This window comes from Coturnix japonica, chromosome 1 (assembly GCF_001577835.2).
Source record: "Coturnix japonica isolate 7356 chromosome 1, Coturnix japonica 2.1, whole genome shotgun sequence".
NCBI lineage: Eukaryota > Metazoa > Chordata > Aves > Galliformes > Phasianidae > Coturnix > Coturnix japonica.
Genome location: NC_029516.1, coordinates 69712393 through 69739114, shown reverse-complemented (window position 1 = coordinate 69739114; position 26722 = coordinate 69712393). Strand labels below are relative to the sequence as shown.

At 44.3% G+C, this 26722-nt stretch overlaps 1 protein-coding gene and 1 long non-coding RNA gene across 3 annotated transcripts in view; one reads left to right on the top strand and one right to left on the bottom strand.

Moving 5' to 3' along the window:
• The window catches only part of EPHA1 (EPH receptor A1), a 28296-nt gene extending 3461 nt beyond the window's left edge, over positions 1-24835 (bottom strand). The window contains exons 1-14 of one of the 2 annotated variants that reach the window (XM_015872409.2): positions 24430-24835; positions 21222-21289; positions 11351-11626; positions 9346-9736; positions 5114-5269; positions 4686-5018; positions 4029-4153; positions 3768-3927; positions 2707-2803; positions 1980-2035; positions 1596-1718; positions 1308-1493; positions 800-861; positions 47-256 (exon numbers count right to left, since the gene is read on the bottom strand). In XM_015872409.2, coding sequence (XP_015727895.1) covers positions 47-256; positions 800-861; positions 1308-1493; positions 1596-1718; positions 1980-2035; positions 2707-2803; positions 3768-3927; positions 4029-4153; positions 4686-5018; positions 5114-5269; positions 9346-9736; positions 11351-11626; positions 21222-21289; positions 24430-24517 — 2331 coding nt within the window. In that variant the 5' untranslated portion in view covers positions 24518-24835. Of the gene's footprint in view, positions 1-46; positions 257-799; positions 862-1307; positions 1494-1595; positions 1719-1979; positions 2036-2706; positions 2804-3767; positions 3928-4028; positions 4154-4685; positions 5019-5113; positions 5270-9345; positions 9737-11350; positions 18569-21221; positions 21290-24429 lie in introns of those variants that run through there. The other variant, XM_015872400.2, reaches the window with a different exon arrangement.
• Positions 9732-11354, top strand: LOC107318550. The gene is made up of 3 exons (XR_001557406.2): positions 9732-10061; positions 10710-10816; positions 11261-11354. It is a non-coding gene; the product is annotated as an uncharacterized LOC107318550 (long non-coding RNA).
• Positions 24836-26722: the final 1887 nt, after the last annotated feature.

Below are 26722 nucleotides of genomic sequence, written 5' to 3'. Positions count from 1 at the left end.
CTCACTTACTAAGATCTTACTTCTCCAGAGACTGTTTTTGCATTACCTTGGTTTCATATGTTCCCTCTGCATCATTCTCCAATATTCGGGAAAGACCAAAGTCAGACACCTTGCATTGAAGGCTGCGTGTTACCAGGATGTTGCGAGCAGCCAGATCCCGGTGCACATAGTTGTGTTCCGAAAGGTAGGTCATGCCAGAGGCTATTCCCTGCAGCATGTTCACAAGCTGCACAGGGCTAAATTTTTCTTCATTCTCCTACATGGAAGAAGTGAGAGAAGACTCTGGTCAAGTCATAGAATCGTAGAATGGCCCGGGTTGGAAGGGACCTCAAGGATCATCAAGCTCCAACTGCCTTGCCACAGGTAGGGCTGCCAGCATCTACATCAGATACTAGACCAGGCTGCCCAGGGCCTCATCCAAAGTAACATCACTCTGCTGATTTCTAGATATTGGCTTTATCAACTAGCAAAAGAGTATATTAATAACAAGCAAAACATGGTGCTGTAGGCCAAGGGACTACGCAGCTTCACACCAAGGCACTGGTAGTGGCCTCCAGAGTTATAACTAGGTACCTGCATTTTAACTGCCAAAAACAGCACTCTGGATACTGAGCAAATTGGGTGAATTCAAGCTTCAGCTGCTGAGACTGGAAATATTAGTAAAAGTTATTTATTAGGAAAAGAGTAAAAGTTATGTGGATGTCTAAGTCTTATTTCTCGTCTTCTCTTAGGGTCCTAAATCCAGGTCAAGTGCAAGTTTTAGCAGTACACAAGTCTATTACAGATTAAGGACTCTCACCCGGAGGAAGGTATCCAGCGCTCCATTCTCCATATACTCAGTGATGATCATCATTGGCCTTCCTTGAGGAAAACATTAAAGCGTCACCCTTTTCACAGTTCTCCTTTGCAATCTGTGTTTCAATGCTATCCACATTCCCCCAAAACAAGAGAACCATACCCAACCCCAACCACCATTCCTCTTCCACTGGCATAGTGGACGTCCCTCCCCTTAGAACTCCTCCAGTGATTTTGTATTTCTATTTGCATTACACACATAACCCTCCACATTCCCTTACGCTATTCCAACCTCATATCCACTCATCAACCCAAGAAGACCTTTACTAACACTACCTCTTGACTCTTCTGGAAATCCATAACTCTCCTCCCTTCCTCACTGTTTGCCATAGACTAACATAACAATGGCTATTTTCCCAACATAGCCTCCGTGACATAATCTCCTCTTGAGAATGTTCCTAGGAATATGCCACTTTCTACTGTAATTCCAGGAACATTTCCCACACTCTTACTTTTGGTGACAACTCCTTCCAGATGTACGATATTTGGGTGATTGAACTGCCCCATAATTGTTGCCTCACGCAGGAAGTTCCACCATTGTGAGTCTGAATATGTTGACTTGAGGGTTTTGATGGCAACCACAATACGTTCTTTCCCTGGGAGCCGCAGGGACCCACGATAGACCTCCCCAAACTCCCCTGAGGACAAACAGAAATAATAGGTCACACATGAGCTCAAGGACAGCAGGTGAGCAGCAGCATGAGAGAACTGAAAGATGAAGAGAACACCAACAAACTCACCTTCCCCAATCACATTCTCCATAGTGACACAAGAGACATCCAGTTCCTTAATGAACTCCAGAACCCCTCTACTGGGGTCATCATATGGCTGCAGGTCCACATAGGGCTTTAACCAGACCTTCTCTATTGTAAAGGGAAACAATAGAGCAAATTAACCAGTCATCAACTTGGTCAAGTTACATAGGACAAAGCTATAGAAAAAGAGATGAATCCACAGGATTCCAACAAGAGAAATTAACAAATACACCAAACACACACTGAGAATACTGCCATTAAAGAAGTAGACATATTGTATCAGGAAAAACATGCTCTTGTGATGTTTGAAACTCCAATTCTTATGATTCCTTCCAACCTATTCTGGGTCCCTCCTTAGTTCCAACTCACCTCGATCAAAGCCTGAAGTACTGTAAACAGGCCGTGCTTGTCTGCGGTGAGTCTTCCTGAAACACAAGAAGTCATGAAACTCAAATGGTTAACAGATAGCAAAAAGAAAAGCAAACCTTCTAGGGACTCTGCCCTAGCTGGTGGGACATAGACCTCTGGGTAGTGCAGAGATCTTTCTTGCAGCTAGCAAGAAAATGCAGTGTTTCGTGTACATTTAGAAATGCAGCTTTGTTTCCATACAGGTAGTTTTGTTCTATCCTTGATGAATTACAGATTATTTTCCATTTATTTTATATTTTCTGTATATTTTCAATATAACGACTGATCTAAAACACAGTAGAAGCCTTGTAGACATCTAGAGAGGAAGCAGAACTTTGTATCTGGGTAGACGACCATTAAAGTATTGGTACATGGAAAATGGTTTGAAATGACTGCATATATCTATTCTCTGCTTAATTGATTGGCAGTAGTATAAACTATACTACCATAACAATATTTTTATTCATTTGGCATGATAACAGTAAGATAGTGCTGGATTTTTCAACCCCTCCAATCTTGTTGATTACTGAGAATCAGTCCATCTTATTGCAACACACTGGTCTTCCTCTTTCAACTCTAACTAACTTGTCCAACTTCCTCAGACAGATCAGTTTATCCCTTTTTAACTCTGTCTTAAGCTCCCATAGCACACACTAAGCCTTTTTCAACTCCAATAATCAACACTTACTTTCGTCGAAAGAACAGAATTCCCAGAAGCAGTCCAATAAATAGCAAAACTCCAAAGATAATAGATGTTATGACTCCACCAGACAGAGCTCCTGTGTCTGCAGAGACAAAGAGAATAGCCATATCATTTAAAAGACCAAGAATTACTTGTCAGGAACACAACAACCAGCTTCCACAAGCTATCACTTTTAGGTAAATTATGGTGATTTGCCTTCCAGGTAGCAGAGCGACCAGATTTGAATCCTAAGTATTGTTCTTTCATTTAGAATCCATCGTGCTTTTATGATTTTTGTTATCGGTATTCCATATCACAACATCATGTAGTGCACTGGTAGTTAAAGAGTTAATGCTACAGTCCCATGGATTGTCAGTAGTTCCAGGTCCTTCCCTCAGAAGAGAACTACAGCTTCCAGAAGACTTTACTGTTCCATTTCCATTTTCCATTCAGAGGGAAAGATAAAACTGACTGGGAGTCATGAGATTGGCCCTTCTTTTTCTACTTGTCTCTGCGGTGTGCACTCCCTAGCTATCTCATCTTCAGCATTAGAATAAGGCCTTTAGTTTTTGACACTTTCTCTCATCTATTTATTAGCTTCAATTCCAAATTGAAATATAGAAAAATATAGTGGTGAACTCCTCTGAGTTCTTCTTTTCATTAGCAATTTCCACACAAAAGGAGATGTGTGCTAATCATTTTGCTAATGCTTTCACTTAGAAACACTGCTATCCAGAATCAAAGTATCTTTCAGGAGAATTAAATGAACAGATAATAAGTAATTTACCAGTACAACACACAAACTTGAGATCAATAGTTCTGAAAGGGAAAGTACAATTGAATTTTATGTAACAGCAAGCACAAAAGATAACTGACTCCCTGTTCAGAACTTTTGTGTACAAAATAACAAGGCTTTGTCACCTGGACCTGAAGACAAGGAATGCAGGAACATGATTTCTTTGCTTTACAGTTGGTAGAACACAAAAAGAGATTAGGGTACTACATGCATGTATTTTCTGATGGAGAAGTGAGTTTCTCACTAACAACATACAATAATTGTATTTTACCTGGTGGAAGGGTGCGGAATTCCTGCTCCTGGGAGTAGGGCCCAGGCCCAAGGGGTGTGATGGACCTGACACGAAGCAGGTAGGTTGTGTCTGGCTGAAGGTCTGTCAGAGTGACATTTGGCTCTAGAAGGTGCTTCACTGTGTAACGTGCCTCCTCTCCCTGCAGAAATCAAACAAGGCCGAGTAACTAAAACATAGTATGAAACGGACATTTTCATCACTTTGGGTGAAAAAGGGAAGAAGAGATGAGGCAGATCTCACCTTCTCAAAGAACATGACCTCATACTCCACTGAGGTCCGGCTGCGCTGCCATGGGGCAAGCCAAGAAACAGACAGACTACTGTCATCTCTCTGTGTCAGGATAAACTGGGATACTGTCACTGGAGCTGCCGGGTGGAAAACAAAGAATATCAGGATGAAATGCAATCAATGCAAAGTAAGCCCTCTCTCCATCCAAGGCACTATCTTTCCTCCTCTGGTCATACTATGTAACTAGAAATGACACTCACTACCACTGGCACACCTTTCTCTTCTATGGTGAAAAGAAAATGAAGTGTCCAGTTGTAATTTGTTTGCTGGAATAGCATACTACCCCAACAGTAATGTCACAGTCTCCATTCTTCCTGTCACACATGTAACAATATTCTGTGTGGACTACAACAGTGTATCACTGGAAAGGCTTTAACCTCCTCACCTCTGTAAAGTCCTTGGTGGATACATAGCTCTTGCTGTTCATGGCTGCTTCGATATGCAAGAAATAGGACTGAGGGACTTTACATGACAGAGGTAAGAGGTAATTTATCATACCCTACCAACACACATAACAGACAGAAGGAGAAGATGGAGAATGCTTAAACATTCACAGAGATTCCTCTTCCTTTTTCTGGTGAGCAGGAAGAACTCTCTGGTTCTGCTAACCTGCATGTCCAACTGCAACCCAGACAGCTGGAGCAGTTCTCTGCGCAGCAGGTCCCATTCCTGAGACACCATTATGGGCTTCCACAGCAAAGGTGTAGTTGGTGTAAGCTTCTAGGCCATCCACATCCACAGCAGTTTTGGTGAGACCCGAAGCACTCGGGGAGAATACCACACCAGGTTCACATGGATCACACGACAGGTAATGACAGCGCTGACAGAAGACTGTGTAAGTTAAGTCCTTTCGCCCACCATGGTCACTTGGTGGCTGCCACCACAGACTGAGCTGTGTGCCAATAAGGGAGAAGCTGACATTGCGGGGAGCTGAGGGAGGACCTACAAGAAACAAGAAAGAAAGTATTTGATGCAGTTGATAATACCCACTCCATTCCCTCCTGTCTCTTAGTTCTTTCTCTCCAGCCACAACTCACGAGTGCAAGCAATGTTCTGGCCCTCTGATGGTGCCCGATAGAAGCCTGCATTGCAGGAACAAGATGTAGCCCCTAACTCATTGGACAAGCTGTTTGGGGGGCACTTCAGGCAGCGTTTAGTCTCCAGAGAGTGACGATAGAATCCTCGCTGGCAGGCTGTGAAGAGATAAGTTAACGTAAGTCCAACAGTACTGACCAACTTTTAACACAGATAGTGGCAGGACAAGATGGGGTACTTTTAAACTAAAATAGGGGAGATTTAGATTATACATTAGGAGGATGTTTTTTACTCAGGGGGTGGTGAGGCAATAGTCACACCAGAATATCACCTAGCAGGGCCCCAAGGAGTATCTAGATAATTAACAGTTTGCCTAAAAGCAGTGGCTAGGAAGCTAACATGGAATACAGGAGAACATGTACCATGGTTTTCCTGTTTCCAGTCCTACAAAAATATACAGCCAAACCATTCTCTACCTGGTAACATCTGACACTGTCTTTGCTGTATGTCTCTCTACCTTCCAGCCTCAGGAAATAACAGAACTACCCATTACAGTTTCTATCATTTTAAGCTACCACCATTCAACTATGTGGTCAATGGGGGTCATCCTTCTCCTCAGCGCTGGTGAGGCCTCACCTGGAGTACTGTGTCCAGTTCTGGGCTCCCCAGTACAAGAGAGACACAGAGCTCCTGGATTGAGTCCAGCAAAGGTCTACTAAAACAAGGGAGTGGAACATCTCTCATATGAGGAAAGGCTGAGGGGAAAGGGCCTGTTTGTCCTGGAGAAGGGAAGGCTTAATGTTAAGGTGACTGAATAGTGTAACAGATTTCCCATAGAGGCTGTGGAGTCTCCTTCTCTTGAGATATTCAAGATCTACCTGGACACAATACTGGGTATTACATTCCAAGGGATGCTGCTTGAGCAGAGAGGTTGGAAGGGACCTCTGGATATCATCTAGTCCAACCTCCCTGCTCAAGCAGTGAGGCAGCAGAGAGGAAACATCTGTGTGAAGGGAGAAACCTAGGAGGGGGCAGGGGGAAGGCAGCAGTCAGCCAGATCAGGTCACATCACCTTAGGCTACGTCTACGCTAAAAACCAAGCAGGGACAGGAGCTGCAGTGGTGGCACACCAAAACAGCAGTACATCTCCAGGTGTCTAGGCTCGGGCCCGGGCATGTCTGGAGGGTCAGGACAGCAGGGGGGCGGCTCCCCGCGGGCGGAACGAAGGCGGCCATTCAGTTTCGGGCAACTAAGCCAAAACAAGTCAACACAAGCCCAGGCCAGACCAGACCGGCGCCCCGGAAGCGGCAGGCACAGCATAGCCCCGCAGCCACCATCGAGGCCCCAGGGCCCAAAGGGGGAGCGGCCCTGGCGGTGCCCCCGGCTCAGCCCCCACGACATGCCCGAGGCACTCTTCGCCGCCCCCGGTGCTGCGGTGTCGGCTCCTGGCGCCTCGGCTTCCACGCCACAGCTGCCGGGGCCCACGCAGCCGCTGCCGCCATGCCAGGAGCGGCCGGCAGGTGGCTGCACAGCGCCGGGGAGGTGCCCCAAGGCTCCGGGCCAGGGCCGGCGGAGAACCGGCGGCCCCACTAAGGGACGCGATGCCAGCCCCGCCTCGGAGGCGGTGCGAAGCCTACCCCGGAGCGCCCGGTTGGGTAGGGGTGGGTATGGCAGGCTCTGCCATGTGAATAGGTGAGTGGGCGCTGCCCCGAGGCTGCTGGCCGGCGGCCATGCTGCCGTTGCTGCCCGTGAGGTGTTTAGCTTGTGCGCTGCCACCTGCAGCTCCCTGTAGCGTAGCCTCTATGGGCTCACTTGGCTGTCTCTGCTTCAGCTCCTCCAGTATGAGGGAGGCGAGGAGGATTTGAGCTGTAGAATCACTGAACCACAGAACATCCGGAGTAGGAAGGCACCCACGAGGATCATTGCGTCCAACTTCTGGCTCCACACAGCAGCACCCTAAACTTAAACCCTATGTCCGAACATTATCCAAACACTTCTTGAACTACAACAGCTTGGGGCCGTGACCACTGCCCTGCACAGCCTGTTCACTCTCTAATGAAGAACCTATTTCTAACGCCCAACATGGCCCTCCCCTGATGTGGCTCTGTGCTGTTCCTTGGGGTCCTGTCACTAGAGACCAGAGGTCAGCAGCTGCCTCTGGTTGGAAGTCAGCTCCACTCCAGTCTCTCTCATTCCTTGGCACTTGGCTACATGAGTCCTTTGGCATCCACTCCAGACCCAGCTCTAGGCAACAAGATGTGAAAAACAAGCTAGAGAAAGGGTGAGATTAGTGCTGCTCACTCAAGCAGCAGAGGAAAGCAGTGGTCTAAGTCTTCTCTACCAGTATTCCTGTCCTGAAACTGCCAGCAAGCATCGGGTGGCCTTCAGGCACTATAATAATGCTGACAGGGAGTTCAGCATCAGTAACCCACTCACCCATCACCCTGCAGAGCCCATCAAGAAACCAGAATATAAGCCAGGGGCATGGCCATCCTCTTGGGTTCACAGCAAATGACTTAATTGAAGATGTTAAAGACAGAGGTCTAGGCTTACTGACAGCAAGGTATGTGATGCTGCGAGAGGCTGAGATGTAATGGTTTGGGCAGGCACAGATTTTCTGGGATGATGGGATGGCTGAGTTCTGTACAGCTGGAAATTCACCAAGAGGTTGAATGAACTAGTTCAAAACCCGGTCTTCTGGCTTTCTGTTGCCTCCTGTCCTGCACTAGAGATCAGATTCTCCTCCCTGTTATGAGGCAAGGATCATAGTGTAGTTTTTTGTTGTTTTTTTTTTACTCTCTTCTTGCTCAAGGCTACAATCAGAACTAGAATTCTCTGCCTGAAACTCTTCTTCCTCCATTCTGTCACCACGTTCTTGTTTGAAGGGGAAGTCCTTCATCTTTGGAGAACAAAAGTAGAAGCCTTTACCTCAGTCCTCATCCTGATGTGGATTGTTCCCAGTCCTTTGTACAGTGTCTTTATAAAGAGCGAGGAACCCAAGATGTCCCCCAGAAGGCAACCTACATTCACCACCTCTTCTGTTGCTCAAATAACACTCTGCTCTGGGGGCATGAAGTCACCTCCCCCTGTCCCTGCAAGGTTCTCCGCTCTTCACTTTTTCTCCTGTGAGATTTTCCTATTCTCTGCTGATCCTAAAAGAAACACTGAAGTTGCAGCTGTACTTAGGCAGAGCGGGATAAAAGCACAGACATAAAATGAACCTGTGCTGTGATAGCAGCCAGGGCCTGTCCAGACATGACAGCTTCCCTGCCCCTTCCCAGGGGAGTGCTCTCAGGAGGGCGGGGAGAGTTCTGTAGTACCTAAGTGGAAAAACTGGCTGGGCTGTGTAAGAGAGGGGTTTGCTGGTGAAGGGCGAAGATGTTGTGTTTCAACCTTCGCTAGCTCTCCAAGCAAAAAGAGTGGCAAGAAGTGAGGATTCAAACGGGCACCAGATCTTTGCTGTGAAGCAAGGGCAGAATAGAGCATAAAGGTCACTTTGCTGAGCCGGGAAGCAACGCATGGATTCCTTTTTCTGCCATAGTGTGTACACTCTCCTGTGACATACACGTGTAGTAGCCACAAGAATCTGGATCCTGTCCCCTCAGTGACAAAAGAAGCCCTGCACTGCTTGCTCCAACAGTGCTGTCTCACTGTCGTTCCAGTACTATAGTGATTCCTATGTCTGCTAATTGCTCTTTCTCAGAAATGAACCAGGTACAGATGGTATTATGCAACGTGTTTTACACAGTGTCCCATGGCAGAAGAACCATCCCAGTCCAAGCAGAAGGGGGCATAAAGGAGAAACCTGCCCTGCTTTGGCTCTGAGCTTTCTAGTCATGGGTTGAGCACTGTTCCATGCATCTGATCCATCAGCCCTGAAAGAACAAGGCTGCCATTTAAGGCTTGGGAACCAGTTGTGTAGTGAGTCAGTGTCAATCACACAGTTACAGCTCGCAGAAACTAGCTCTAAAGCTGAAGGCTCCTGGATGAATCCCAAGAGGGAGTGGAGTGGTGTGTGCAAGTCTTACACTTGACACATAAGGAGAAAATCACAATTGGAAAAGAAGTTACACAGGGGAGAAAAGGCATAAGAAATGCAGGCACAGAGGGCAGGCAAGAGAGAGGTAGGACACACTAACTCCCCTACTCTCAATTTGTGCTTGCAGATACTCTGATCTCCAGCTCCCTGGAATCTCTCCCATGGCCTACAGCCACTGTCTGTCTGCATACTCACCTACGCAGCTCCCATCGACTTCCTCAAACCCCACAGCACAAAGGCATCGGCCCATTGGTACCAGCCACTCCCCATCTGTGCTGCAGTGCATCCTCGGGGGAGAGCCCGTTTCTTCAGCTGCATATTCCACGCAGACACCAGGCACTTCTGTGAGCCCCTCCAAACCTGCTAGTGTCTCTGGAAAACGGGCAAGGCCCCGCACTGTCTCTGGGCAAGTCTTGTAATACACTCGGACGGACACCATTGCTACACAAGCTCCAGAGTTCTGGAAAGCTAAGTAGAAACCCCGACGAGACAGCTTCCCAATGGGGCACACTTCTGTGTTCAGCTGCATGGCACCAGATTCGATGTCTCTGTTTGTGAAACTTCGATCTGCTGCCACAGTGTTGAGCTAAGCAAAAGAGAAAAAGACAACAGCTTAACATCCAAGCAGGCAGCAGCTCAGAGATACCTATGCCTGTCAAATGTATTTTACACTAAGGACTTTTGCACACAGAATGGCTCAGTGCACTGCATGCCTTCTTTGCTCTTGGAAGAAGTGCTAATGACTGGTTGCCATGATCTCCTGCTTCCATACTTTTCACCATTTCCTTTCAACTCATTTGCAGTAATTTGCTGTCTTTCAGAGTTCACTGTATTCTGGATCTGTGATCTTGGATGTCTGTAGGAACTACCCCAAGAAGAAATTAACAAATCAGGAGCAAATCTCTTCTGTGGTAATTTTTGTTTGCAAATCAATATACAGTAAAATCACGGCAGCACTTAGGGATGTCTTTTTGAAGTTGACCAGCAAATTACAGCTACCTGTTTCCAGACTCCACTTGATGCAGATCAGAGCTTCTAGTGCAAGGTGCTTGCCATGCAGTATTCAGTACTTTTAAGCACTGAAAATACTTGGGTGAAAAAACACTTCCACACTTTTACATTCCACTTCCTCACCAACAAAACAATGAGACTTGGAGAGAAGTGCTTTCTGTGGGCAGACAGGGAGGGCCTCCATGACATCATGTGATACAGGAAAGCTGGACTGCAAGTGGGGTGGTCTTTTTTCTTGGAGACCTTGAAAAACAGTCCTCTCCACTGCAGAACACTACCTGTTCCAGGTAGCTGGATGGTCAGTTTAAGAGCAGCTGCTTCTGGTGGTGGGATCATAAAGTAGATCTAGGATTTGTGGAGTTATCTCACAGATATGTGCAGTAGGCCCCAGCCAGAGGGGAAGTGCACTGGGGAGAGGAGGAGGGGAATCAGCTACCCTAGTCCTGCTCTTCCTGTTGTAGCTTTTACAGTTCTTTGTTTCCATAACATGTCATTTAATCTGCAGAGGAAAGAGCAGTCAAATAATCTAGGTCTGTGGTTTCTTTTAGGATAGAAAATAGTTATAGAAGTTCCTCTACCAGTAAAGCTGACATCCCCTTTCCTGTAATTCAAATATTTCTATGACAAGATAGCAGCACATCAGGAGAAACAGCAGGTAAAATATAGTAGTGCTAAATACTTCCACACAAGGGAGAATTTCATTATAACAAGCCAACAGCTCCAAACGTAGGGAAAAAAAAAAAAAAAAAAGACCCTATATCCGATAATAACAATCAGAACAAATGATCAGAAGCACAGAGATTTGATTTGGGTTCTATTCTTCACCTGGTTTATTCTCGATAATTCAAATTCTGAGTCAAATTCTTTTGGTCTCTGTTTCTCTGTTGCTACAAACTGATGTAACAGTGGGGCACTGTTATAATCCTTTAGAATTCTCACCTAATTTGTGTCCAGTTCAATAAGTATTTAAGAAGAACTGGAGGTCTGATCTCATTTGAAAACTATTGCCACTTCTGGCAGAGGCTGCTCTGAGTATCAGAGAGGGCACTTAAGGCAAAGCTTATTCTAAGGATAACACTTATTCTTTTCCCTTCCCCAGATGCTGCTTCTCCTGGCTTCCCTAACCAGCAAGACACGCCCAATTTAAGCTGAAAGAGATGACACAGTCTTTCACCCGAGCACTACAGACCTTGATGAACATTGGGCGGCGGAACTGGATCCCAACATCCTGCTCAGACTCCATGTAGTAGAGGTTGAAGGTCTCTTTGCAGGTCACCACTTCACCTTTGAAGCTCTTGCAGTCTCTCACTGTAAACTTCAGCTCCACGTAAATGCGAGATGCTGCCTCACCCCTATAAATCCAGTTGGTGCGAAGCCAGTGATCAGTGTCACCCTCAGAGAGCACGCTGCAGTCTTGGTACATATAGACTGGGGTACCATTTATCATCTGCTGCACTTCACTCCACTGCTCCCAAGGTAGAAGAAAACACACATTAGACAGATGTGAGAAACAAGTTTCACTTACTTCAAATATGACAAAATCCAGCCTACAAAGTCTGTTCTCAGGTAGTATAGAGCTCATATCCTGACTAGCTGAGAGGTCTCTTACACTAAGCAAAAGTGGCATCTTGTGGACAGCACCATACCTGCCTAACTTTACAAAGGAAGCATAGAGGATATGCTAATGAGGACTGAATTCATTCCAAACTGAAAGGAGCCACAGTGAATAAGTCCTTGCACAACCTCTTCATCATACCTTTATTCCAATGTCTGTTTCTCATACGCTGTCTCATCTCAGATTTAGAAACTACTCCCATGTATGGTCCACTTCTCCCTGCCAGTTTATATGTAGAGTATACAGTAAGATATCCACAATACTTTGGGTAAGAGAAGAGGCACCCTGACACAGTAGGAATATCAATTGCAGAAGGACTGTGCTCATTAATTTGGAGTTCATGCTTCTTTGGTTGTGATGTTTTGCAAACTTTAATTTAACTATTAAAACTCAGTTGGTTTTCCAGACTTCATACTAGATTCTGCTTCTTCCCCAGCCAAATAATGGCTAGGAGGAGGATGTATGCCCAGCTGAATATATGACCTCACTGATATTATTTGCATGAATCCAATAGGGTTTGCTGAGTGTTTTAGCATGAGCTTTCACTGACTTTTTTGAGCTTCTATTTTTGTTTCCTCACCATAGGTCAGATATAAAATGCAAAGATTATTCTATGGTAAGTCACACATGAGAATTGAAAACTTGGGAAGGAAGGTTTTGTCCACTGGGAAAATGACTTAGATCCTTTTTTCCCCCATGTTAATACAGTCTTTTTCATTATGCTTTAAATATTTAATCAAATTAAATTGAAACAAGTGCCCACATAAGTACTGGCACAAGTTTAAGCATCTTGGTTTTAAATACACCTCAGGTTAAGATGCAATTTAAGCAAGGCTTCAGACTCTATATTACACTAGACTTGCAAAGTCTTATGAGTTGAGCATGATATTCACACATTCCTCTTCTCTAGCCCCACCACCTTCTGTGCTCACAGCACAGGCCTGCAGCCTCTCCCAGTGTCTGACCCCACAGATCACATACAGCTTTATAGGTTATTCTGATGCCTAGTGGAGGACCAGAGATTGAGTCACAGAGTGCTGAAGTAAATTCTGCTTTTATGCCAGGACTTAGAGCACACTTCCTATACAGCCCCATTCGGAAAAATACCAGTGCTTTCTCCAAGCCAGCAAGCACTGCTGATAGCACAGTCTCATATCACTCTGTTCTCAGCCATTTACCTAAGTGCATACCAGCAGTTTCCTCCCAGGAAGTTATGCAGATGGTATCTATGTGTCCCTTCTTGCTTCCTTTTTTGCCGTGTAATTAATCTACAGTGTTACCCCACCCTCTTAGTCTGACTCAGCTGGCATATACATGCACCACATGGGATTTATACTTACTGGAGGTCAAGGGACTGTGCATAGCAGGAAAGGGAAATAGACTGATCAGTCTCAGTTAATCAACTTGATGTGGTGATTGCCCCATGCAGTATTTCACTGATAAACTTCTGAACTAAATTGATAAGATATCCCCAAGTATTATTGATTGAAATAAAAGAGAAGTTAGAAAGGGGAATAATAACAAAGTAGCTTTCATAAGAAAGTGCCGAGGCTAGAAATGGCTTTTGTAAGTATTTTTTTCAGGGCATCTGCTTCCACCAAACTGACAGGAAATCTATAATTGCATTTGAAGGCCAAGAGTTCCAAAAGTTGCCACTAACAGTTTGCCACAAAGCAGTGCACTAACTTGGTAAGTCTGGGTATGGTTCTTCTAGACTCTACTGCTGATGGGTAAAGGAAGTAAAAAGAGGATATCTTTTATGCTAACGATACAGAACCATCGTTAAATATGTTTCTGACTTCATTACTGAGGGAAGCTTTTAAATTCAAAGTAGTGGAAGAAAAGCGTTAAATACAACACTTAATGAAAGGGTGATGAATCCAGAAGTCACTAAGCAACTGTCTCACATCCTCAAAGAATCTGCTGCAAAATCAAAATGTATGCCTCGGATTTTTAATGTAATATTCTTAATGAATGTGTGCGGTGAAGTCTGGTTCAATCAATATGAATTACTTGTCTCTCCAGCTTGTTGGCCCTTGACACTGATTTAACCTCCTTTAATAATGTAACTTTCTACCAGTTTCATTCCAGACACTGTATCCTTTCTCCAGGCGTTCAAGAGAAGCCTGCGTTTAGTAGCTTGCCTTTCTAAAATGTCTAAGGATGAAGCTACTGGATTTGAGGACTAAGGAGTGCTCTGTGCTTCTGAGGAACTCATATCCTAACACAAGCACTTAGCTCCAGCTCCAGAGATCTGTTCTTGACAGCCTTTGTATAATATAGAGTAAAATAATTCTAGCACAGGAGTTAGTATTAAATGAACAAAAACCCTAAAGTTCATTCAGCTTACGTACTATCTCAATAATCTCAGAGCGCTGCAAATTCAGCAAACAAAAAGGCAACTTTCCTCCCATTGCTGGGTTGGACTCAATATTAAAGAAAGCAGGGAGGGAGAAGAGCTGTCTTTACAAGCAGGCGCATAACTGCATGAATGACAAACTCAGAGTGCACCAATAGATGTTTGTAGTAAACAGTCTGCCCTGTGAATAAAGATCCAAAGATAAGATAAGATAGATGCCTTTAAATATCTGCCTTGATTGACTGTGAATTGAAGTCTAAGGATGGCTTACTTCATTTTTCCTACCGGTAAGCCTTCTCTAGATCAGACCTGTGTCCAGAAGTCAATATAAGACAACCTGCAATTCCCCCATCCATGCGCTATTATATATAGGGTCTGCCATAGGGTGTAAAATGGAAACGAACTGGGACAGTTTGTATGTCTTCTTGAAGCTACTGTCACAGGCTCTGCAGGCATCAGTAAAATGGACTTTTCTGATTTCAGTATTTTTTGTGAAAAAAAATGACAACAAATAAAAATGCCACCCTTGTTATAACAAGCTAAGCCAGCACTGACAGAGGAAACTGATTGTGAGAATATTACAAATCATCAGGCTCAGACTGGAGTACAAGAGCTTGTAGTTCACCACACTAAATCTGTCTCTGTCTCTATCTTGCCAAGTACTTGTCTTGTCTCCTTTCAGATAAGAGCCTGCCTGCTGTGACCTACATTTTACTTGCCTTCAGGTTAGCTCAGCACAGTAGCTTCCAATCTGTGTCCTGCACACCTCTGGGGAAGGGCACAAAGATACTTTTAAGAGACTTTAAAATGGTAGCAACAAAGCAAGCATCTTGCTGGTAAGCTGAAAGTTACTAAACTAAGATGCATGTCTCCACTGGAAAGGCTAGGAGTTCATATGCTGAAAACCACTAACTTGTTTAACTTGGGGTTAGAGTTGCCCTAAGATCAAAAGACTGACTTAGTACAGCCAGCTCCGGTGTACCTGTACTTAGAAAACTGCATCTCTTTCCCATTTAATTTGCAACAGAACTCAGAGTGCTATTTTAATCCATTAAATCTTTTCCTGAAGAAAAATCCCAGGGCCCTGAAAGAGCAACCTTTCTTAGCATTGCTGATGTCTCAAGCCTAAAACCACCTAGAAAGAACACAGACAGATGAATGACTTCTCAGTGTTCCCACTTGGAGAAAAGGGAGAGGAACAGCAGAACCTTTTGCTTACAGAGCCTCTTTGACTTTTGTATAGCATTTGCATGCCACTACGGTTAGGCAAAGCTAAACCTGACCATGAAAAATGGCAGCACAATACTGGGATCTTGAAAATAGCCCAGATTTAAGTTGATGTGACCCTTCGCTGAAAGTTTCTCCGCGCTCTTGCAAACTTACTTTCTGCTGTGGAGGGCAGTTTAGATGATGATGATGAAAGACGCATGTTGATTAGTCACCTAGACTTTTAACTTCATGAGTGCTATAACTTCACATCTGAGAACAGCAGAGGCTGCTTTTATTTCTTTGAACTTCCGTCAATGGTCAGACAAGTTTGATTTCATCACACTGTCATGGAGCCATCCATACAAGAGAGGAGTGCTGGTTGCTTGTCTGCATATCTTTCTGGGTGGGATGGTATATTTTTTTTCCCACAATGATCCATTGATTATTTTCAGGGAGGAGCAACAGTGTTGTGCAATTGTTTTTCCTCTAGGGCAGTAGTGCATAGGTCTCTATCCCACCCATCTCCTTACAGTTTAACATGTATTCGTGCCCTTATGGGAAGGTAAGGTGCTAATTTGAGCCACAGAACTCCACTGCATTGGTTATATAACCTGTTTATCAAATCCAGGTTCTGCTGTCTGCACATTCTCTGGACTGTCTGGCCATAATAAGGTCTTGCATGAAAACAGTCTTGGTCACAACAGACGCTACCAGGTCAGGGAGAGTGACAGTCTAGTCCATCACTTCACATAGGCATGTTAGAACGTTTATTCCTTATGCATCTGCTTTGGTAACACCCATTAACAATATCAGTAGTTACAAAAAAGGAACAGAAAAACAGATGATGCCTCTAAGCAGTAGTTCATGTCTAAAATCCTATTAAGAATAAAGCAAGCGTTACTCTCATGTTACTTGCACACTACATTCTACACAACCCAGGATCTAAATAGAAGGAATTCTCCTTTTTTTCAAGGTAAAGAGCTTTGTATGGTGCAATTTGTGGTTTTGTATGGTACACTGACAACTTTTACAGGGGATCTGAAAAATGAACCTGATGGCAATGAGCAATGAATGCTCTATTTCTATAGGTTCCTTTTAAAGATGAGCATCAGATCAGACTGAATCTCACACCGGGACAGGGTAATCGTGCCTTCTTTCTGCAATCATCGAACATACCTGAAGAAAAGAAGTTGCAGGAAGCAGCAGCATGAACGTCACAGTGGGTAGATGGCAGGCTCTAGGCCAAGCACAGGGAAGGCAAGAATAGGTCTTAAAAGCAACAGAAATAACCTTCCAAGAAACCAGAGGAAATTACCAAATCTTTCTGCTATTTGGCCTTTGAGTTAGTAAGAATCACACTTCAAAGCACGAATCAACCCAGCAAGGACGCAGCATGCAGAAAAAAAGGATACAAAGCCTTTCCTTTCTAACTTGTTTGCAGGCAGACTCAGCAGTATTCTAGTTGATACTGTAATAAAATTTGTTTTGTATTTAAACTTTTAATAGCCTGTTAGTCTTCTCGGAGAAGCTTGCTATAGGCAGCCTCATCTGAAAGCTCCAGCTGACTCCTGGTGCTTTTGTGTTGATGTGAGGACGTTCAGTGAACCTTGTCTGCTCCCGTCTATCAGCTATAAAAAGATGAGCCAGCTTCTTGAAACTGCTAGGCAACAGTGTTGTCGTCATTGCAGTGCCTCAGCAGGCATAGCAATGAATGTAATGGTTGCGCAGCATCTTCACTATAGCTTGGAATGTTCTTTCTGCCTTTCAAGTCATAACATTGAGTTCACTAGCTGAGGTTGCTTCTTGGGTGTACGGTAGTAACTTCAGCCTCAACTATTTTATTGGTGGTTCATGCAGTCTGAGCTATTGTACAACTATTAATTTACAATTAACTTCTTCTCATCTCATTTTTCTTACTCCCCAGCCCACTTTGTTGAATATAGTAAAGTATACCTGGATACACACAGTTTTTTTTCCTTCTCTCCCAAATACACATACAGTAACATCAGCAGGTATCCCCACAGCTCTACATATTGACAGCAGTAGGGCATGTCAGAATATCACAGAATCACAAGATTGGAAAGGACCTATAAGATCATCTAGTCCAACTGTCTTCCCTCCAAATATGATGCTGAAGCCAGAGCTATTCCCATTTCCAGTTAGTTTTTTACTTTTTTAGGCATTCATCCTTTATTTCAATATAGAAACAATTTACTGGAGGTGTTGAAAACCTATGCCTGATACTAAAGCTGAGAGTAGGCTGGGGAATATAATGATGCCTTATTTCAGGGTCAGAGGCAACAATAGCTCTTTGATTTAGATCCTAGAGGATGCATATTATCAATGGCTGTGGAAAGAGATGCACGCAATAGCATTTCTGATGGTTATTTTTCATACCATCTTCAGATGCTACAGACTTGCTGAGACTTGTCCCAAGTAAGACTTATCTGAATGAGATACTGGTGATTAAGTGAACTATTCAGGTTTAGTGAAATGGGAGTGCTGTGCTGAAATCACTTGCACGTTGAGGGCTATGCAGACCACAACATTACTTTGTTCATGGCCAAGCCTATCTGTCTGAGCAGAAATGGTGGAAACAGAAAGCAGCCATCAGATAGTATCAACAACTGGGATCTACCTTGCCTTGCTAGAACCTGGAGGCCTGTAAACAACGTGGTCAGTGACATAAAATTTGCTGACAAGTCACAAGTACTTGATCTAGTCTATTAGCTGAGTTGAGTTGAAAATAGGACTGGATTGTTTAAATACTGATCTTCCAGACACAGAAACGAAAACAGAAATATTGGACAAAAGGAAAATTTCAAGACTGGCACACAGGATAGGCATGGAATAAGCAACTAAACACAAATATTGGCCTGCCAACTACATTTTATCACAGGCCTACATAAACCAACAGAGTGAATCACAGGAATAGATATGACAGAGCTGAATATATTAAAACCAAGTAGAACTGGGAGAGCCTTATTTTGCCTGGGCTAAAAATACCAATTCCAAATGCTAACAAACGGAACACTCATGGAAAATAAAGAAATATTTTTGGTGTGAAAGGACCTCTGGGTCTACAATCTATTCTGCACACAGGAAGGCTAAATTCAGAACCAGACTGAGTTGCTCAAAATCTTGTCTATTGAAAGCAAACCGGAAGAGGATAATGCAACTCCCCATCACCATCTGCTCAAAAGTGATGTAATTGCACTTGAAAGCAAAACAAAGATAAATTATTTTTATATTATTATTTTACAACCTGCCAGGAAGCAACACTACTGTGCCTTGCCATTTTATTTATTCATCAAAGCATTTCAGAAGCACTTTTCCAATAGTTCTGATGATTTTTAAAACCAGTGCAAGGAGCCAGACTGCCTGTGCAGCATGGAATGACATTAAAGAATCATAAAATGGTTTGGGTTGGAAGTAACCTTAAAGATCATCTAGTTCCAACCCCCCTGCTATAGGTAGGGGCACCTCCCACTAGACCATGTTGCTCAAAGCCCCTTCCAGCCTGGCCCTGAATGCCTCTGATGGGGGGGGGAGGGAACATCCACAACCTTGCTGGGCAACCTGTTCCAGTGTCTCACCACCCTCACAGTAAAGAGTTTCTTCCTAATATCTAGTCTGAATCTGCCCTCTTCCTATTTATAGCCATTTCCCATCATCCTGTTGCAACCTGCCATTCTAAAATATCCCTCCCCAGCTTTCCTGTAGGCCCCTTTCAGGTACTGGAAGGCTACAATAAGGTCTCCCCAGAGCCTTCTCTTCTCTATGCTGAAGACACCCAGCTGTCTCATCCTGTCCTCATGAGGGAAGCGTTCCAGCCCTCTGATCATCTTTGTGGCCCTCCTCTGGACCTGCTCCAACAGCTCCATGTCCTTGTGTTGGGGTCCCAGAACTGGACACAGTACTCCAGGTGGGGTCTCATGAGAGCAGTGTAGAGGGGCAGAAGCACCTCCCTTGACCTGCTGGTCACACTTGATGCAACCCATCATGGTTGTCCCTCTGGGCTGCAAGCACATATCACTGGCACATGCCGAGTCTTTCATCAACAGACACTCCAAATCCTTCTCCGCAGGGCTGCTCTCAAGCCTTTCTACACCCAACCTGTATCTGTGCTTGATGGCAGAGCAAATATGTTCTTGGCTCCTGACACATTCAAAGTGATCATCATTAGTTCTGTACACATTAAGTTCTGTTTATCTTAAAATGAAAAATAACACTCTGTAAGCACCTATTACTAAGCAAGTTTCTATAGATGCTTCAGTTTTATGTCACCACTAAACTTAGGTAAGATTTCACTGCCAGATAGTATAGTCTAAATATCCATAATAGTGACCTGTGTTGCTTTACAGTGACCAGCTTTACAGCTTGGTGGACATGGGCTGCACGTGTATTAACAAAAGCATTGTCTACATTATGTACAGACCCTGCATTACCATGAAATCAGCACACATGGCAAGCTATTTCATGCATTATCACTGGCTAAAGAAGAGCAGAAAACAAGGGTGTAATTCTACCTCCACAAAGTTATCCAGCCTCCTCTGCGCTATGCCTTAGAGACTTTATCCATATAAAGCATGAATATTTCTCACAGCAAATTCCTTCTGTGTGCGATAAGTGTATTGACACAAATCCAGCTCACAGATGGGAGATCTCTGGCACCCAAGATTAGGTACAAGGAGCATTGTTACATGAAATACTGCTCTTCCCTGTAAGCAGTACAGCTCAGATGCTTCCAGCCTGTTAATACCGAAGCTAATCAGTCTACTCCATTTTAACCTTAACTCTTTTGTGTCAAAAATTGTTCTGAATTAATCTCAGTTCTCTTTCAAACACATTTCCTTCTGCATTTTGAAAGATCAGTTTCTGAAACTTGTTCAAGGTTTAATCCCAAGAGAATCACCCATTGTTCCATTTTTTGCTAGTGGCAATTTGACAGCCCCTCCACCTAACAGTTAGCAGGAAATGACAGACAAAATTCTACAACAGAGTTGCTCATCAGAAGTCAGCAAATCTATTTTTCATTATCTATTAGTTTATCAGTCATCGGTATCTTGATCTATTAGGTTAGCATGCTCTCAGACCATGCTCTCCAGCATCTTCTAAAATTCCCAGCTGCAACTACCAGGTGTTCTGTGACAAAGCTTTTATATTAATTATATATATTATATTATAATAAGAAGAAAAATATCTGTAAAAATAAAACAAATGCAGTTATGCCTGTATAGAAAAACCTCGTTATCTGACTCTAGTTCATCTAGCAAGACTACCAGGAGTAGGTGGAGGCTGAGATGTATTTCAACCAGCCAAAGCTGGTTGAAAGCTATGAAAATGAGCTAGGAACAGGCTGAGCCCAGATCTATTTTATAAGCAGCAAGGGTAAAGACTCTTTCACCATAGGAGAGCTTGTGAATTGCCAGAAAGATAAGAGTATGGATGAGGAGTTTTAACTACACATTATCATCCTTCCTTTCAACTGCTGCAACACAGTTCTTGAATCCACTCCTTTGTGCTGGTTTCCACTGCTCCCACAGCCATTCTCCATCACTGAAGTCTTGATGCTAGAAGGATCATTCATCTGTACTTGTACAAATATAACTGGGGGCACAGTACTGCCACCTCTCAAAGGATTGCACTGCATTATTGCACATGAAGCCTTGGCTCCTGGAATCATCCCACAAAGAAATTCAGTAGTCTATTCACTTTTAGCACTCAAAGAAATTTGAAAATATGATCAGAGGTTCAGGAGAGGAAGGAGTTGCAGATGCCTGGTCCTAGAGAATAGGATACATTTTCAGTTTGAATTATGTTCTTCCATTTTGTAACATTCCCAGCAGTTCTCCATCCTTGAATATACATACTCACCCCTACTTCTGGAGGGTCTGGAAGCCAGCCCAGCTCACCCTGTGCAGTGCTTGTGTCTAGCAGATTCACTGAAAACCAAAGAAGGGAAAAAAAATCAGTGGCCTAACTCATATGTCCCATGGAATGGCTTCGTCCTAGTTTTGTCAAAGATGGCAAAGCCTGCACTTTCTCTGTCACCTCACAGCTCCACATTCCTTGTGATCTTTTATCTTCAGAAAGCATGGCTAGAGGGAGAATGGGAAAATATAAAACAGTGCCGCTAGTCAGGAGTTAAAAGTGCTTCTTCATATATGAGACCCCCTCCTCTTCCGCCTTCCTCTCAATTAACACCCACAGGCATCTGCAAACATCTGAAAATCTCAATGCCACGCTAAACCCTGACAGCATTTACTGCTTTCTAAAGCTGTCTCAGGATGGGAACAGGAGGCCGAAGCCTATTGAAATGGGAAGACAGTATTAACAGCTACCCACATCCCTCTTGGAATAGGAAGGCAGCAGGCAAAATGCATGAAAAGACAAGCAATCAAATAAATTACCAGCACAAAAGATCAATCGGTGTCAGCAACAAGTGCCATCCAGTGCAAGAAACACCGTGGGAAAGACAGGTAGTGTGAAATGGTAAAAGGGATTTTCCACTGTCAGTCTCCAAAAGCCATGAGATTTCAGCTTCTCAGTCTGCCTGGCTCTATACCTCTGTAGAGCTGTTCACTGTCTGATGCTGGCCTAGAAATCGTTTTACTGTCTGCTCCTCAGAAATGTTCCAGCCACGACAGCGAGATAATAGCAGCTTCAGGGCACAGCATTGCCACCTCTCAAAGGGCTGCACTGCACGATTTCACATTAAGTCTTGGCTCCTGGAGTCGTTTGACAAAGAAATTCAGTAGCCTATTCATTTTTAGCCCTCAAAGAAATGTGAAAATACGATCAGAGTTTGCCCTTAAGTCTTGATCTAGAGAGAAATTAAAAATGTATCACTTCTTAGGCAAACAATGGAGAGGAGATGAAATAAGTCACACTGCTGGATGCACAGCTTCCAGGCTGCCTTTGGATCTGCTGGCACTGACAGAACAGACTACTGATGTCAATGCACCTATCGCAGCCCTGGCTTGTTAACACAAGGAAAAAAATCTGGATTAACCTTTTGGATTCCTGTGAGTGTATTCAGAGGGGTCGTTTCTAAACAGCTCAGAAAAGAATTTGAGGGTGAGAGGTAGGAGAGGGGAAACATTTAAATTGCATTTAAATACCCAGATTTCCTCCCCCTTGTCTGACTGCTTCACAAATACTGCCTGCCAACTACGACTAACAGAGTGTAAAGTGCAGATCAGCAGGAGTCCTGTGGAATGAGGAAGCAGGCTGCGGGCCCAGAGTCAGAGATAAGAGGGATTGCACTGCTGTTCTCACCTCTGAAACACCCTTTTGGGATTGGGAGAAGGGAAAAGCAGGAATCCAGGTTTTGCAAGTTTGCTGCATTCATGGGATGGTCATATGGCAAAACCATCCAAGCCACAGACACAGACTCCCTGTCCAGAAGAGACACTTCCCTTCTGCTTTCAGTCTCTCTATTTCAGATATTATTCTTGTGTTGTTGGCAACAACAACAAAAAATAAAACTTAGAGGGTGTGCTAGCTTGTCCTTCCAGAACCGTCACCCAGATAATATCTATCCCACACACTTCAGGCCTGAAGCAGTGATGTGGAAGCAAGAGGGGCTGTGCAGCAAGTTCTAGCAGAGCATGAAGGAAAAGGTACTCAGAAGAAGCCAGGACAAGAACCTTCATGGCCTGTAAGCCGTGCCTCATCACCGGCACTGGTGTGGGCAAAGCCCACTCTCAAGAAATAACATCTCTAAAGTGAAACCCACAGCAGGGATTCTCCAACAAAAGGATGAATGAGTTAGTAGGACTGCAAAAGCTCAGGGAATGAAAGTGCTTTGGGGCTACCGGCTCTTAGGTCCACAGCCTTTGACCTAGGAATCTCACCATGGTTCTCCAGCCACGTGGGAAATCTACTTAAAAGAAGCAAGATTTCAGAAAGGAGAGGATGCCAGGGAATTGCCTGTTCCTTACCAGACAAGTAAAGGGAGAGTAGGTCACAGATGCAGACAAAATAAGATGTCTGAGATAGCTTAGAAGTTGGCAGAGAGGTCTGTGTGTAAGTGACAACTAGTGGTCACACAGGTATGGAAAATAGAGCCTGTGCGGCAGTACCTCACATTACTTCTCACCTGGGTTCACTTTCTCCATCATGCCTACTAGTCGCTTCCATTTAGCCGAATCCTTAATACAAATACGCATGTCAAGAACAGTTTAAATGAACATTCCACACAGAGTCTGAGGTGAGCCCATGGCTGAACTGCCAGCTATGACTAAGTCCTCCCGATCAAGGGCCTGGAGCAGCAAACGAGGGGGCTAACCTTGGGATGAAAAGCCCTGACAACTCTCACCATACAAAAGAGAGACTCAAAAAGATGTCTCTAGCAGAAATAAAGTGTGAGAGGTAGGAAACTGAACTGAGCTTTACTCTTCCTCATCCTTCTGTTACAATTCCCATTTCCCAGATGTTTCATAACTACCATGCAATGGCCAAGATGGAAGAAAAAAAGATTACTGTACCTAATAAAAGGGGCTAAGTGGACCAGAAAAGGGAAGCAGGAGAGTCTAGAAAGAAGAGGTGAAAGAAGAAATTGTGAAGCTGAGCTCTACCTTCCTACATGGAGGTAGGTTAAAGAGACTGCCTCATCTCCCACGCCTCCCAGAAATGACTGTTCTCTTGCTCACAAGGGTTAACTCTCCAGTGAGCTTCCTTAGGAAACTGCGGGGGTGTTGTCGAAGGGGTGAGGGGTACAACTTCATGAGTTTATGTTTAAGCTTGTTATCTGCAATACATGTGTTTAATGCAAACAGAGGAAGAATTCTCTTGAATCACTAGATATGTTGAGGCAGTTGTGCTTCATTTAGAGGGGGTAGAGAGGGAGGGGGGAGCAGCATACCTGAGCTCAGCTCATGGAGCCACTAAGAGACAGCGGGGCTTGCATTTGGATTTCAACCCTCACGCCCCATCTGCTTTCCAAGGCACCAGTTTCCTGCAACCCAGGAAAGCTATACTGACCCCGGGGCCCCATACAAGCAGACCAGGCCATTTCCCACCCTTCAAAGTGGTCCCTCTCTTGTGCTTGCTGTCCAAGCCCAGCAGACCCCACACTTACCTTCTTTCCCAAGCACCTCAGGAGGAAGGAGCGAGCCAAAGAGAAGGATCCCAAGGGAGAGCTCGATCCTGCCCATCCTCAGCTCCATGCTGGTTGGAGAGGGGGCCTCGATCCCAGCCCCTGACTGCTCTCCTGGCTCAGGCCTCCAAGCCTCGGCTCCTGCTCACAGCGCATGAATCTCTCCCGCAGCCTCCTGACTGGAGCGCGCACATTGCACAACCTCCCTGCCTGGCCCACAGTTATGATGAAAGATCAAGGCAAGTGGGTGGAGAAGCCTTACTGCCTTTACCTGTTTGAAAGGGGCTGGTCACAGACTTCCCATCTGGCAGGCAAATAAACCCACCTTAAAGGCAGCCACCTTTTTCCTGGGAGCCTCCCTCCACCTTTGCTCCAGTCCTGAGAGAGGCTCCCGATTGCCACCTCCTGGGCAGCCCTCGCTACCGCCCTCGCACCTGAGCGGGCCTTTTGCACGGCAGAACTCAGTATTTTCATCATAAACTCATCCATCCATTTCTGTCTGTGATAATGTCGCTAAAACCAGTCTACAGTGTTCTTGTTATCATCCTTGTGGTAGATATTAAGGAGATCCATGTGTATAGTAGCAGCAGTGGCTGATACGTCTCCCCGAGTTGTAATGTGAAAGCCATACAACACCATCTGGAAAAATCGCTGCCTTCATGCTTGTAAACTCCCCAGCATGGATGATGATGCCTGATTTTTCAATACAAAAACAAGGCTGAGAAAGCAGCTGAGCTGGGAGGACTCTTGCTATGTATGAGACCTCATGTGATTTTTAGTTTCCTACCTGAGGGACATAAATATGAAATAACTTCCTTTTGTGGTATCTCTTCTACCATTTTGATGTTCTTTCATCTCTAGGACGTTACTCCCACTCATCTACAGCTATTACACCCCTCCCTATAAAATATAAATGGTTATATTTCTGCCATTGCTGTAAGGCTGCATTCTTCCTGCTCTCTTCTTCCTTCTCCTTAAAGAAGATTGAAGAAAGAACTTTGTCAGGTTGCCTAGAGAAACTGGAGGACCTTGGAGATGTTCCAGGCTTAGCAGTGCTCAGCCTTAAACAATCCAAAATAGCTCTGGAATCAGCCCTGCTGTGAGCTGATACTGGTACTACAGACTTCCTGAGGTCCCTTGCTCCTAAATCTTTCTCTGATGAGTCTGTGATTCTATAACCATGTCTTTTAGAAAATCAAGATCTGTCTCAGGAGTTTCAAACACAGGTGAGAGAAATCTGTGCTCCTTTCAGAGAAAACAGGCATAGTGCTAAGCTTTAAATTTAATGCAATGCACAAATTTATTCCAATTAAATGCTAACTAAAGTGTTTTTTCTCATCCTACAGTGCTAAGTCTCAAATTTTCATGCCCACCCCTTCCCCACTTCAACACAAAAATGTTTCCCTGTCTACATCCCATACCTTAAGTTTGCACGGACAGAATATATTGATTTCAGATTTCATTTGTAAAGTATTATGCCTTCTCCAGTTTGTGATGTAGCAGTGAGGCAGGTGGACCTATAACTTCTCCTTTGTGGTGGGACAGAATGGGTGAGGCCCATGTAGATATGAAGTAGGAAAGAACCATTTGCAGCTGGAAGATAAGGCTCTAGGGCTGCTCGGGAGCTCGTATCGTTTATATGGGGGGAAAAAATAAATCAGTTTTATGGCTTTACATTCATTTCTTTTGGGCTACCAAGGTTTGCATCTGTAAACCTCTAAAGTGCCAAAGTTCTGGTGTGAGGAGCACGGGGATTCTCTATGTCTCTTTAGACAGCACATAATCAAGGACATTTGATCTAAGCTGCTGGGAATACGCAGCAATAGATTTACAAGGAACAAGCAGAGAAGGTACCCTAGAACTATTTTCTTTCACTTTTTTTTCCATGTTTCCTTGTTTCATCTGATGTCACAGCAAGATCTGGATCTGCAGCAAATCTGTAATCAAGGGAAAATGGGAAAGGTGGGAAAACACGAGTTCCTGGATATGTGTTGGTATCTGTAAAAGCTCTGCTGCAAAGCTTTGCTGTGCGTCCTCTGCACTAAACTGCAGGTCCAAAGGGAAAAAAGAAGGAATCTACCCGGAGGCTGTACCCATTAAAGCTGAAGGACTGCATGTGAATTTTCAACTAAGTGTTGCATTGACAGGATGCTTTTACTTATTCATCTGAAGGTTGAATCTTCTTTGCAGACTGCTGGAGGAAGCTGATTCCCTGACTGACTCGTGAAAACAAACAAACAAACAAACAAGCAAACAAAAACTTAATTCCAGGAAA